Source organism: Harpegnathos saltator, unplaced genomic scaffold, assembly GCF_003227715.2.
Source record: "Harpegnathos saltator strain DR-91 unplaced genomic scaffold, Hsal_v8.6 scaffold714, whole genome shotgun sequence".
NCBI lineage: Eukaryota > Metazoa > Arthropoda > Insecta > Hymenoptera > Formicidae > Harpegnathos > Harpegnathos saltator.
Window position 1 is genome coordinate 852,676 of NW_020230554.1, and position 13,945 is coordinate 866,620.

At 38.9% G+C, this 13,945-nt stretch overlaps 2 protein-coding genes across 3 annotated transcripts; one reads left to right on the forward strand and one right to left on the reverse strand.

The window, feature by feature from the left end:
- Positions 1-5,435: 5,435 nt before the first annotated feature.
- zuc (Mitochondrial cardiolipin hydrolase zuc) lies at positions 5,436-7,390 on the reverse strand. Of its 2 annotated transcripts, none has more exons than XM_011145810.3 (5): positions 7,188-7,390; positions 6,581-6,995; positions 6,277-6,461; positions 5,864-6,175; positions 5,436-5,613 (listed from the first exon to the last, which is right to left on the reverse strand). In XM_011145810.3, coding segments are annotated over exons 2-5 (894 nt in total). In that variant the 5' UTR covers positions 6,976-6,995; positions 7,188-7,390; the 3' UTR covers positions 5,436-5,611. The 2 variants fall into 2 exon arrangements, with proteins under 2 accessions (XP_011144112.1, XP_011144113.1); XM_011145811.3 differs by lacking the exon at positions 5,436-5,613 and having other exon boundaries at positions 5,894-6,015; positions 6,095-6,175; positions 7,188-7,388.
- A 2,751-nt stretch (positions 7,391-10,141) lies between these two features.
- Positions 10,142-13,382, forward strand: LOC105185937 (dual specificity mitogen-activated protein kinase kinase 4). Its single transcript, XM_011145809.3, has 9 exons — positions 10,142-10,464; positions 10,667-10,738; positions 10,822-10,936; positions 11,017-11,106; positions 11,177-11,354; positions 11,442-11,561; positions 11,629-11,928; positions 12,015-12,241; positions 12,335-13,382. Exons 1-9 carry the CDS (start codon positions 10,422-10,424, stop codon positions 12,498-12,500), a joined length of 1,311 nt encoding a protein of 436 aa, XP_011144111.1. The 5' UTR covers positions 10,142-10,421; the 3' UTR covers positions 12,501-13,382.
- Positions 13,383-13,945: the final 563 nt, after the last annotated feature.

The following is a 13,945-nucleotide window of genomic DNA, read 5'->3' on the forward strand; positions in this document are numbered from 1 at the left end:
CGACTACTCCGACGGAACGTTATCTTCGCAAAGCGGACATCAAGTACATACACAGCAGCCGTGCTGTTTAAACGCATAGTAACATTGCGTTACGACGAGGGATTCGATCGATAGATTGGCCGGAGCGCCAAAGTAAAGCGAGTGTGTGCACGTGCAACAACACCCGAAGAATCGGGAAAACAATGTTGCAACGGAGAGATCTCGCGAATCTTACCGTTCATTTCGCGAGTCCCTACTAACCCTGCTCGGACAAATTGACATCGACGTTAATTTTAAAGAAGTCACATCTCTTATTTATTTGGTAACAACAACAAACAGTAACCGAAATAAAAAGAAGAAGAAAGTAAGCCAAAATTGACTTGATGTAATAATATTGATCGAAAAATCTAGGACAAAGGCAAATCGATTGAATAATACGTATAATAATTACCCAATATATACCCCCGCCAAAATAAACGACTAATTAGAATATATTTAGAACGAACGATCAGCTATGATGACGCGAAAAGAGAATTCACTCGATATTACTTTTGAGATAGGACAGATGTGGATAAATGAAACGATGAACGCATCGTCGTTACCAGCATCCGAACAAATTCGCACGTTTGCGCGTTATATAAAGAAAGAAAGTAAGAAAGAAAGAGACACACCACAGGCCATACCGGATGCTCAGAAATGAAAGATTTAAATCTGCGGTCACATAAAAGCCCAGATACCGAAAGATAATGTAAGTGTCGGACGGCCGGTCCGCAGACGCGCTGTCTCGACGAAGTCGCGTAACGCGGTTACTTGTCGAAAAATAAAGTCGGGCAAGCCGCCACCGGGGACGAGTATCGCCATCGATCCTCCGGTCCAACGCCCTGGTGTCTATTTTCATACTGCCCAACCTATTTATAATATCATCATACACACGAACAACGTTCCACTTGAACCAGTCGCACCGGTCGCAGCGACGCTTTTTAGCATCTTAACACCTTTTCGGACATGAATCTGCTCTTGTCTCGAGAGACGTCTAAATTTCAAAATATTCTAACGGACCGCTTCTACATAATTGTAAGGGAGCGCTTTCTGGAAGAAACCGAAACGAAACACAAATCTGTCTTCAAAAGAGATTTTTCAAATATGTCGTCCGGATACGGCGGTGTATTAAAAGACTTTAATGAAAAATCATTTCGCGACGTCGATCGGATTTTAATTCTTGAGTAGTTCGTTGAACTTTGAATCGCGCACACGTATATATTTTTATAGCACCTTAATTATACTTAATTTTCTCTTTCTCTCTTCTCTCCTTGCATCTTTCCCTCCCTTCCTCTCTCTATTTCTCTCTCTCTCTCTCTCTCTCTAGGCTTATTTTTAATATCTGCGTAATATACTTCATTTAGTCGAGAACGGTTCTAAAATATAACGGAAGCGAAACGAGACATGAGTTGAGATATAATTCGGGATCGATCTGTATGAATTTCGAAGATCCGCAAATTCTCGATTTTTTGCAGAGACGAATTTCCTCGCTTTTCCCATTCCCATCCGCTTTTTATTTTTATTTCCTTCCTTTCACCTTACCGATACCCTTCGGCGCTCCTTCGATATTACTTATCTCTCGCGGGTTTAAGGCGACTACCGATCCGAGTGGGCGGATTTACGACGCAGCCACCGGGGCATTTCGACGGTAGGACGATTGCCTCTTTGACGTCAAAGAAAACGCTCTCAGGATGCTACCCGGCGCGTTCGTGTATACGTATGCGGAGAAGGGGGGAGGGCCCTCGCGAGAGAGACAGGATCAAAGGTCGTTCGCCCCGTCATCGAGTTCAAGCGCCTCTCCGGGGCGGACCTATAAAGCAACCTATAAAGACGCTGCGATGATAAGGACGACGATGCGCGCGATTGCGCGCTGGCAACGCGAGGGGGGCGGGGGGAGGTATGTCTCGTTATTAGATATCGCGAATAAACTTCCTCGCCTCGACGGCTATCGACCATCGGGAGCGGGAGGAAAGGGGAATAACTGGTTTTCTTAATTCGCGTCCATTAAGCGGCGCTAATAAAAACGCGTCCGACGCCCGACCCCGCAGCGTCGACCCTTATCGCAGCCCTTAATCTCGATCCAAACTTAAAACCGAAAGCGGCGGTGCAAATTCGGAACGAGCGCTCCGTTCCGAAGAGGATATTCTCGGATCCGACGTCGCGAGCGTGTATACGTACGTGTGTAATGGTACGTAGTTTCCGTTAGTTAAGAATATCGCCACTATTTCTACGCTAGTCGATAACTTTAACGTAAATGTCGCATTTGAAGCACATAAATCAACAATGCTGCGTGTTGGATATGCATTTGCTGTTCTATAAATAATGATGGTATTATCATGTCATAAAATGCATCATTTATTATAAAATGATATGGGACTCGAATGCAATGTGCCGGGTGATCTTACGTTTGCACATTTGGAAAATTAATACTCGACAAATGAGACAAGTGTAATTCGGAGAGGACCTTGCGCCCTCTCCAATAATACACAAGTTAGTCCGCCACAAAAATGACAAATCTCCCAAAATTAGTAAATTTCTATTACGGTGAAATATATTTCTAGTCAACTATTCACATTGTCAGTAAAATGAAAACAACTTTAGAAATTTGAAAGAATCGAATGGAACTGAAATAAGATATTAACTAAAAGAGGGATCATTTTGCCGAGATAAGATATTAACTGAAAGAAATCACTAAATATGAACAATGACGTCGGAACGCTCATTCGATAAGGAGTAAATTGCCTCGTATCATCTTCTCATGCTATTATTGCGATATCGAGATAAAAAATGATGAAGGAACAGCACGAGAATACATTCTGTTCAGTGAATCATCAAGATATCCTTCTATCTAATACCTGAAAGCATCGAAAATATAACCCTATCTTTTCCTTTATTTCCTGCTTTCGCATTGTATGATGAATCATTTACTAAAAGCTACGAATACATTATAATCAAACGATAAAACGATCGTTAAAGCTGCCTTTCTTCTATTAGCCTAGGTGGATTTAGGCACACAATTACCATAAATTTTGTCTCGATATCGCAATAATAGCATGAGAAGATGATACGAGGCAATTTACTCCTTATCGAATGAGCGCTCCGACGTCATTGTTCATATTTTCCAATATCTTGTCGGAATAATAAATAATGAATGTTCTTTTCGGCATAATAAATATAGCCAACGAGGGTGCGGACTTATTTCGGACCGGGGGTTAATATTTGACGACGGCAGGGTTGCCGTCGGTGTATCTAAAAATACACAATCAATACGACCGACCACACATTAGAATTAAACTCACACGACGCGCACATTGTGTGTGTGTGTGTGTGTGTGTGCGTATGCGCATATATGTCATACGAGTAAGATTATCAGCCCCTTGCTAGAGGATTCATCTCGCACGTATACATATAAAGTTTTACATGAAAGAAGTACAAAAATATTTCATAAAAATTGCATGTCATTTGATGTGAATATGATGTGATGTAATCAGCATATAGACACGTTTGTATAAAATTTTTCGAAATAAGACATTGCTTTGCTTCATCTGGCTTTCGGATTTGTTTCACATTCTTTATACATTCCCGACCTTTGAAAAACCCGACCTTCGGTTACCTTCAGTAGTAAAAGCAGCTTAGAAAATCTTACAATAGTTTTGAAGCTGCTGAAAATACAATGTGCTTAACACGTTACGCTTTCTAATCCATTCTTTTTTTTTGTTACTGAACGCAGCTGTTTCACATTTCACCTCTTCAGGTAGAAAAACGACCTAATGTTTCAAAACATAACATTACAAAAACGTTTCTACCTAATTTATCTAATCTATCTACTTCTAACCTAGTCTAGAAGGTCGTTTCTTAAAAAGCTTTTCTCTTTTTATCTATAGCGACGACTTTCTGGTCGTTCTTCTATTTGAAGAAATGAAATACAATGTTTTCAAATTAGATAAATAAATAAATTTATGAATAATGCGACACCAGCCCTGAACTCAAATGTAGTATTTCTCCGCACCATTAAAACTTGAAAAGATATGAAATATTACATTCATTTTGCTCGTAACGGCCATTTTCAGCCTAGCAAGAAATGACTTATCGACGGTCGAAACTGTCAAATCGACGTCGATTCGACATTCTTTCGATATCTATCAGAGAGTGATTTCTCGCTGTGAACCGTACTGCTCATTATGTATGCAAGTTGGCTTATTTTCTTATTTCGAGATTGATAGGGGATTTCTGCATTATCAAGAGAGGTTATAATCGATCAAAACTCACCGAACGATACATTTCGCGCTCTGCACTGAGTTGCCCCAAGATTCAACTCGAAATCCGCCCGGTCTACGTTGCTGCGCGTGATTGTCGTAAACATCGTCGGAAATGTACTCGCGTCTTGGAATTACCGCTTTCAGCTCGCCGTCTTACGACCCGCCATTACCGAGCTGGTGTTTCGGACGCTTTCGACGTTTTCATCTTCGTCGAAACCTTTTGGCGACGTCCCGGCGCGATACGATGCTGCGTCTTGATTCGCCTTCTAAAATCGGCCGCAGAAAAGCAACGGGAGCGCATAAAAACCGTCTCGAACGAAATAAACCACAAACACGACACAAGTCCAGAATTTTACGCGCGCAAATGCATCCGACATTCGTAGCGCGAATCGAATGACGTTAGCGCAGTGAAACTTCATAACGATTTTCGAACGAGGTATCGATAATAAGCATGCGATTATAATCGCTCGCGCAATACTTGAAGCTAACTTCGTTTCTAATTTAAATGAGCACCGAGAAGTGTACTCGTATCATGTTCGGCTGTGTACTTTACAATTTTGCGATAATATCGCAAATAATATTGCGACGAGATCGCCTCGAACTTGCTAATTGTTTCTCCGTCGGCTTCACGAGATGTGCACTGGACCGAACTAATGACATTCGTAAGCACAGCGCGTGAACGGACGTTTCCGTACGGATCGAACGATTCCGATCGGAAGCCTACACGCACTCTATTTTGATTTTCTCCCGCGTGATAAAGAATTCATCGATCCTCGGAATTATACCACGCACAACAGACGCTTCTTTCTCGTGTTTTAAATAAATCAAAGGAATGGAGACGTTTAGATAAGGATGAATGTGAATATACGTCGTGTGAAACGGCAGCGACATTTTTATAAACAATTTGCAACGACAAAGTGTTTTCCCAAACGGCTAGCTAAATCGCATCTTTGGTTAAGTCGACATGAATTTTAAAAGAATCTTAATTTAAAGCTGTACCCATAGAATAAAATGTCTTTACAACGTACGGAGAATTCGAGGAAAGGGATTATGTTCGAAATAATAATTAGATTATATCAAACGTATAGAAAGTATTTATTTATTTTACACTATACACTAACAATGTATAAAAAATATAGAAAATGTAAAAATTGTCATATCGTTTATGTACAAAATACATATACAATAAAATATTAATCAGTCTTTGTGATATCACAATAATGTTACATGTGTGCTAACACACATATCATGATAAAATGGTAACATTAAGCTGATATTTCTTATCATCTATAGGAACTGATTAATCTTCTTGAGACTGATAAGGCACGACTGAATTCTAAACAGAAAAAAAGAAAAACAATAAAAAGAATTGCAATAAATTGTTAGAATCTCCATGATACATAATAACATGTATAGCATATAAAAACATTTATGGTCTTTGCTCTCCCTCTCTCTCTCTCTCTCTTGTGAGATACTTAGATATTTTTAAACAATTGTATTGTTATATCATAAAAATAATATTAATGTATATACATGTATATGTAGTATTAACATTAAATATATTATTATATTATTGAAGAACTTACATTTTGTAGAACCTTTCTTTGTATAGTTACTGTGCTTAAGTTGATATTCAAATTTTTGATTTTGCCTATTTTTGATAAAACCTTGATTTTGTTTCATTTTATTTTCTTTTCCAAGTGTAGTCCACATATCTTCAAACTCATCTTTATATTGTCTAACAAGTATTGGATCATTAATCACTAGTACATTTTCATGATTTCCAAAGAATGCCGTCATAGTCCAGTTTATACTACCTGTTATCAAGATACAACTGTCGATAACAGCAAACTTATGATGCATCAAAACACTATTATATTTTATTCTTAATTCAATATCTGCAAGTAAAGTAACAATATTAACACACTATAATCATTTTATTATTCTTATATAATTTTATATCTTACAATATATTCCAAATATATCTCTTAACACCAACCTTGTAATATATATGCCTCATAATTAGTTTCTGCCCGAAATAGTGTACTGCTATCTGTTATTATTCTAACTTTAACACCTCTTTTTTGTGCTGCAAGTATTGCTTTTCTTAAAACTGAGCATGTGAGGATATATATACATATATCCATCGACTTAGTTGCAGAATCCAAAATATTTTTTATTTTCCTGTAAATATATCATTTATTGCATAAAATTAAATATTATATAAGTAAATATTAAAATATAAATAAATATATATACACACAAAATATATTTTACTTTATAATATATCACAAAAGAATTACCTCAGATATCCTACTGGACACTTTGGCTTTAAACAAGCTTCCATAGTTGCTAAATGAGATCGACAATTAGCAGATTCAGTTGTGAAGAACATAACTTCAGGGACTAATGTATTTAAATTTGTTCTTTCTATTGCTTTACATATATCCTCTGTGCTTGAGCTTCCACTACTAGTTCCACTACTAGTTCCTTCACTACTACTTCCTACACTTGTAGCTTCTTCACTTGGAGTACCTTCTTTTGTGCTTTCTTTGCCTATACTGTCATCACTTTTGTTTAAACTGTTGTCTATGATTTCCTTTTCTGAAGGATTGATATATTTATGCAGTTTGTCCCAATATTGAGGTGCATTTGCGGCAAATACACCGGAACATATCAAAGCGATACCTTTTATCATTTTGAATGAATTTCAATCGTCTGCAAAGCAGAAAAAGTAGGAATAAAAATCGAAAATTTTAATACTATTTTAGTTAGTTTCTTCTTTTCAACTTAAGTATGTTGCATTTCTTCTATTTAGTAAACAAATTAAAAAATTGAGCATTAAAAAAGATTTAAGTGAAATTGTTTTACCGTATATAACAATATGTAAGAGGTATATAGCAAACTCACCAAATAATATTACCAAATATTCCGGCAATTTCCGACGCGAAAAAATGTTTGTCACAAGATTTATAACTTCATTTCCCGCGTTATTCCACGTAGTGATGGACAGGCAAACATATAAAAATATTTTGGAAGCCAAGAACTACTGTATACTACTCTCCCGTACGAAGAACTAAACTAAACAGTGGGAATTCCAGCGAATGTACCGGTATATATATACCCTTAAGAAGATGTGTTCTGCGCATGCGCAAAAGCGTAGACCAATCATAAGGCCATAGACATAGGCTGCGTTCCGATATTCACTGCTAGCACTAAAATTCTATGGTATACGTGACACAAACTATGTATTTTCAGTACTGACAGTGAATTTCGGAACACAGCCATAGTATGTCTAGACTGCGTGTTCGAGGAGTGGGAGTATAGCTCACGTAGAAAAGGATATACTCTGTTTTTACTGTTCGTCCTCTCTCGCACAGTCCCGATGGAAGGGGTATAGGGGAGGCAGTTGCTGTACACTCGCGAGCATAATAGTTTGTGACCGTTTTTTTGTAACTTTCGGAACGCATCCCGACTCGAGAAGAATGAGAGTCACTGGTCCGCATGCGGAGCACGCCTGCGCAGTGACTCACAACGAAAGGCGAGAAATGAAATATATTATAATAATACAGACTCAGTTGAAATGGATGTTCCAGCATTAAATGGAAATGAGGGAACACAGAACAGACAAGAATCATCCGATGTAAGTCTGAAGCCAGCGGCACACGGTGCTTATTTTCGTGCTGGATTGCTTGCTGGATGAAAATATTGCGTTCTGATTGGTGCATTTCCATCCATCTTCGAAAATATACCAATCAGAACGCAGTATTTTCATCCAGCAAGCAATCCAGCACGAAAACAAGCACCGTGTGCCGCTGGCTTTATACTCCGCGGGACATCCGAAAAAGGTAGAGATAAATAAACATGTTCATGTTTTTAAAACAATACGAACTTAATTAAGAGAATTAAGCTTACGATAGTTACGATTCTGTTATACATTTATTATTTATTATTTATTTATTCATAAATTTCATCCTCTCCATCTCCTTCTTCCTCTTCCATGTCCATGTTCAACAATACTAGTGCATTAAAGCGAGACAACTATATTTTTTCTCACTCCAACTTATTGCACCAGTTCAGCAATGCAGGTAAAACGAGCAGACCAACTGGCTGCGTTCCGAAATTCACTGCCAGTACTGAAAATACATAGTTTGTGTCATGTATACTATAGAATTGTCGTGTTTTATCTGCAACGAAGTAAATAAACCTTGTCCGTCCTTAGCGCATATGCATCTAATCGAATTCGCCATTAACAGTTCTAATAACATTGAACGAAACATTATAATCTAGGAAATAATCGAGATGAAAAGATATTATAAGATAATTGAATTTGTAAAAGTCATTCTACAATACGTGTCGTAAGTTGTAAGCCGTAAGAACTGACCAATTATGGCCGATTATTTTTATAATAATTGATTGTGATTCGCCAATTCTTACGGCTTACAACTTACGACACGTATTGTAGAATGACCTTTCGTCATTTTACCAAGCTGCAATTAATTAATCCTTGCAGGATTCCAATTGAATTTGCCTCTTTATTCCTTATTTTTTTCTCTTACTCACGGCGGTTTCAGTTAAAATCCTGCAAGGTTACTAAAGCCAGCGGCACACGGCGCTTGTTTTCGTGCTGGATTGCTTGCTGGATGAAAATATTGCGTTCTGATTGGTACATTTCCGAAGATAGATAGAAATGCACCAATCAGAACGCAGTATTTTCATCCAGCAAGCACGAAAACAAGCACCGTGTGCCGCTGGCTTTAGGGCGTTTTCCAGCTGAGCAACACTGTTACACACTAATATTTTATTGGCTACATATTATCTACAACATCTTCTTAGATAATGCATAGCCAATAAAATGTTTTTGTGTAACACAGCGTTTCTTGCTGGAAAATAACCTTAAATTAGTTAACTGCAACTTGCTAAAAATAGCCCTAATGCTCATTTCTACCAACCTTGGTTAACTTAACCGGTTGGTTATTCCAACGGAATCGACCAATCGCATTTGTCGTTAATTAGAATTGTTAAATCCGATGGTCCATTCCGATGGAATAACCAGTCGGTTAAATTAACCACAGTTGGTAGAAACGGACATAATGTCTGTTTCTGTCGGGGAGGGAATGCAAGCGTAGTTCCCTTGACTCCCCCTACTTCGGTCCAAGCGGTAGACACCCCGGTGGGGTTTTAGCCGGTAGGAGTCCGGCATAACCCTCGCCCTCCCCAAGGGGCGGGGGTATCCATAATGGATTTCCCCACCGTTACAAAAAAAAAATGTTTCTATCAACTATGGTTGATTTAACCGAATATTTATTCTATCAGAATTGATTATTCACGTTTGTTAATTCTAATTAACGACAAATGCAATTGGTTAATTTCATTGGAATAATCAGCCGTTTAAATTAACTAAGATTGATAAAAACGCATAAGACAGCATAAGACAAAATAATCGAAGTGAAATACGTTCTGATATTGAGCGTTTTCTAATTATGGAGTACCGAGGCTGCGTTCCGATATTTACTGCCAGCACTGAAAATCTATGATATATGTGACATAAACTATATATTTTCAGTACCGGCAATGAATATCGAAACGCAGCCTGTATTGCACAAAAATGTTTTATTTATGTGTTATGTGTGTGTGGCTACATATTATCTAAAATATTTCTTAAATAATGTATAGCCAATAAAATGCTTTGTTGTACACAGTGCTCCTTGCTGGAAAACCGCCGATACTAAAACTCTAGAGTGTATGTGACATAAACTATAGATTTTCAGTGACAGTGAATATTGGAACACAACTATGTGATATCGCCCATCCTTACCACTGTGTACTACGCGTTATAGTACATTGTGTACTGTGTGTACTTTGTAGCAAGTAGCCAAATGTTCGCGACGAGTTACGGTGCGGTCTTGTATGAGATTGACGAGTTGTAGCGCAACTCGACGGCACAGTATTAACTTCGAACGTTAATCCGCATTCGGGGATTTCGTCGCGTGTGTTGCTTGCGAAACCGCGAGACCGCACAAATGGTGCAACTGCCATGTAACACATATGCTAGGCTGTTGAGATCTTACGAGGTCTCTTAAGGGAAGCGCTACAAGCGGTATCAGCGCGCGACTCCCGAAAAACTAAGTTCAACCGGCCAAAATGGCAGAGAACCAGGACAATTCGTCAAGTCAGACCGGTCAAGGTACGTAGCCGATGTTCCTTGCCACGCGCGTTGACGCCGCGTACAAACGATCATGGAAAACCTAACCTAACTCACGATAGTATCGCCTGCTAAGAATATCAGCCTTCGCGGTTTACGTCCTATTTCGCGACATTTCACTGTTTTGTCTAAAGTTTCTATATTTTATATCACTTTGTGATTACATTTCAATTGTTCGTTACAGGTTCTGGTAGATCCTTCACTCTTCAGCGATTAGATTTTCGAACAAACAATGACGTTCAAAACGAAATGTCAGGTATGTATAAGATTCCAAAAGAAGTTAATGTCAAATGTCAGGTTGGTTCTTTGATTGCTGTGCTGTGCTGTGTGTTCTTATAGAGAAAAGAAGACAGTTGAAACTTAGTTTTCAAACGCAAGGCAGCAATCTGTCATTTGCCAATTCCACAAATTCTTCACTGTCAAATTCAACAGGAGCTACAGCATGTCCACCGATGTGAGATCTTATAATTTTGCCATTTATATAATCACTTTTATTGTAAAAATAAAATTGGTATTTTTTTTCATTCATAATAGATCCTCTCGTCCAAGTCTGCCTTTACCTAAGCTGCCAGTCAGACCACGCAATATGTTACAGCAGCAAGAGTTTCTTCCTGATAAGGCTAGGTATGAAAATATAAAAAGAAGAATAAGAAAAATACATATATATAATAAATTACAATGGAACTTATTGTAGAGACAAACTGCGAATGTGCCAGTCTATGCAAACTACTGGTAAATTGCAATTATCTCCAGATGTAGTGTATGACTTCACAAGTGAGGATCTTCAAGATCTTGGTGAAATAGGAAGAGGAGGATTTGGAACTGTAAATAAAATGATACATAGGATAAGCAATACTGTTATGGCTGTGAAGGTAAATTATTCAAATTTCTAATAATTTTAATATTTTAAATATTATATTTGCGCGAAATTTCTGAAAATGATTTATTCTAAATTTCAGAGAATTCGCTCTACCGTGGACGAAAGAGAACAAAAGCAACTATTAATGGACTTAGAAGTTGTGATGAAGTCGAACGAATGCCCGTGTATCGTGCAGTTTTATGGGGCTTTATTTAAAGAGGTATGTAGCTAAAAGATACTGCGAATCAATGTGCGATTGGTTACAACATTTTGTCTCTCACACACAGGGAGATTGTTGGATTTGCATGGAACTCATGGACACGTCGTTAGATAAATTTTATAAATTCATCTATGAGAGATTAAACGAGAGGATACCAGAATGTATTCTAGGCAAAATTACGGTGGCCACTGTAAAAGCGCTGAATTACCTCAAAGAGAAGCTGATGATAATCCACAGGGATGTGAAACCTAGTAATATTTTACTGGACCGACGTGGTAACATAAAATTGTGCGATTTTGGTATATCCGGCCAACTCGTAGACTCGATCGCGAGAACTCGGGACGCTGGTTGTAGACCGTACATGGCTGTGAGTTTAACTATTATCAGAATCAATGAATGAATGTTTCATATAAAGTTATCTAAATTACATTTTATGTTATCGCTGTCATCTAGCCGGAAAGGATAGACCCGCAACGGGCGCGTGGCTACGACGTACGAAGCGACGTGTGGTCGTTAGGTATTACGCTGATGGAGGTTGCCACGGGATACTTTCCGTACCCTAAGTGGAATTCTGTCTTCGAGCAACTTTATCAAGTGGTACAAGGCGACCCGCCGCGGCTTTCTCCCAACGAGAACGGAAATCGCTTCACCATGGACTTCGTGAATTTTGTGAATACATGGTAAAATAACTTTTACTCTGATGTCATTTCCATTGATAACTCGAGACATTTCTCACGACGGTTTTGTATAATATGCATGTTATTTGTCTTGAGCTTAATTAAGGAGGAGACTCAGCGACCGAAGTACAATAAACTTCTGGAACACCCGTTCATCAGACGAGCGGAAGAGGCGACGATCGACGTTGCGGCGTACATCAGCGGCGTCCTGGATAATATGGCTAACAACGGAGTGACACCGTTCACGGCCAATCAACCTTAAGTCGAGATGGCAGCGCGACAGGGCACATCACGTCATAGTACCTTGATTTTTGTCAGTCCTTCGGACTCTCACTCTCCGATTACCGTACATGAATGGTTTTACCGCACTCTCGATGATCTAGGTACAGGTAGCGAAACCGACTATCGTCTTGCGTAGAATCGTATCGTCTTGTCGCGTTATTGTGACAACCGTATCGCAAATAGCGAATAGGGGTGCGCGTCTGCAAGCTGACGTTTGTTGAAAATGCACGCATCGCGCAGTGATCCAAAGCTCCAGCCCTCCTGTTTAAATACGCGCTAAGATGTACGTCATCTTCCTCCTCTTCCCCCTTTCCGTTCCATCATCTCCACCTTTTCTCTTGCCTTTCTCGTTCAATACAAAAATCTAGATATGTACGTTGTGCTCCGATAGAAAAAGAAAGAAAAATTCTTCTCTATTCTCTTGATTCTCCGACGCAACTTAACCCGATGAATTTTTAGCGAATCGTATGTATGCGTATGTATGTGTGTATGTATGTACGTATGTATGTATGTGTGTGTATATGTATGTATGTTGAATGTATGTATGTATACATGCATACATGTATGTGTGGATATGTGTGTGGGTGCGCGCGTGCGAACTATATGTACCTATGTATATACCTATATATACGCATAATTATATCTTGCCTAAAAGTCTTGATTTTCACGACTTTTTGTAAGAAGCGTCAGAATAAACTCGGTAGGTACCACCGGCGAGATGAATCTGCCGGGACGGTACAGAAGATAATATCCAACATTGGCCGTTTTTTCGGTAATTTTCTTAGGACAGATTGAAATACGAGTATCAAATGTTAAGAAGAGTGCTGTAATGTAATGGAAATAAATCATTGACACTCGCATACAGAATGCCACTTCTTCCCCCTGTGTCACATCGACGTCGAATTTCCTCCGACCCGTATGTCGGAGGATTTTTATGCCTTGATGATTCCTTAACGACGGACTTCTATCTACCGGCAGGAGCGACCGTTTATCTGCCAGCAGGTTCTAAAGCTGCGGGCCCAGGTGCATTGCCTCGCCGGTGAACGGAAGATATTTTTCGTTAATTATTACGTTCTCGTACATTGACTCGAACAATTGCCGAAATTATTACCGTTAAATTTCCCGAAACAATTCGATAGACGTCTGCTACAAACGGAACGTATCTGCAGGTCTACATAAGAAAAGGATCAATATACATTCTTCGATTTTCAATTAAACAAGTGTGAACATTTATCAGCGTTTCGTGTATATATTTGCAGATTGCTCTTATATTTACGTTTGCATTAGTCGGCTAAACAATCGCCTTGTCGTTTTTTATGCGAGAGCAAACTTCGCAGGAACAAATTATAACTATAATCGATAACTCTGGCGATCGTGTACGCGCACCTGTCGTAGTGGTACCGTTTGCACAGGTAAGAAGATGGC

Excerpts from the sequence above, each read along its gene's own strand:
- zuc (XM_011145810.3), bottom strand. The coding sequence starts at position 6,975 with ATGATAAAAGGTATCGCTTTGATATGTTCCGGTGTATTTGCCGCAAAT. Across the intron at positions 6,462-6,580 it reads TGTCCAGTAGGATATCTGAG|GAAAATAAAAAATATTTTGG; the intron begins GTAATTCTTTTG and ends ATATATTTACAG. Across the intron at positions 6,176-6,276 it reads TGAGGCATATATATTACAAG|ATATTGAATTAAGAATAAAA; the intron begins GTTGGTGTTAAG and ends CTTTACTTGCAG.
- LOC105185937 (XM_011145809.3), top strand. The coding sequence starts at position 10,422 with ATGGCAGAGAACCAGGACAATTCGTCAAGTCAGACCGGTCAAG. Across the intron at positions 11,355-11,441 it reads ATACTGTTATGGCTGTGAAG|AGAATTCGCTCTACCGTGGA; the intron begins GTAAATTATTCA and ends TCTAAATTTCAG. Across the intron at positions 11,562-11,628 it reads ATGGGGCTTTATTTAAAGAG|GGAGATTGTTGGATTTGCAT; the intron begins GTATGTAGCTAA and ends TCTCACACACAG.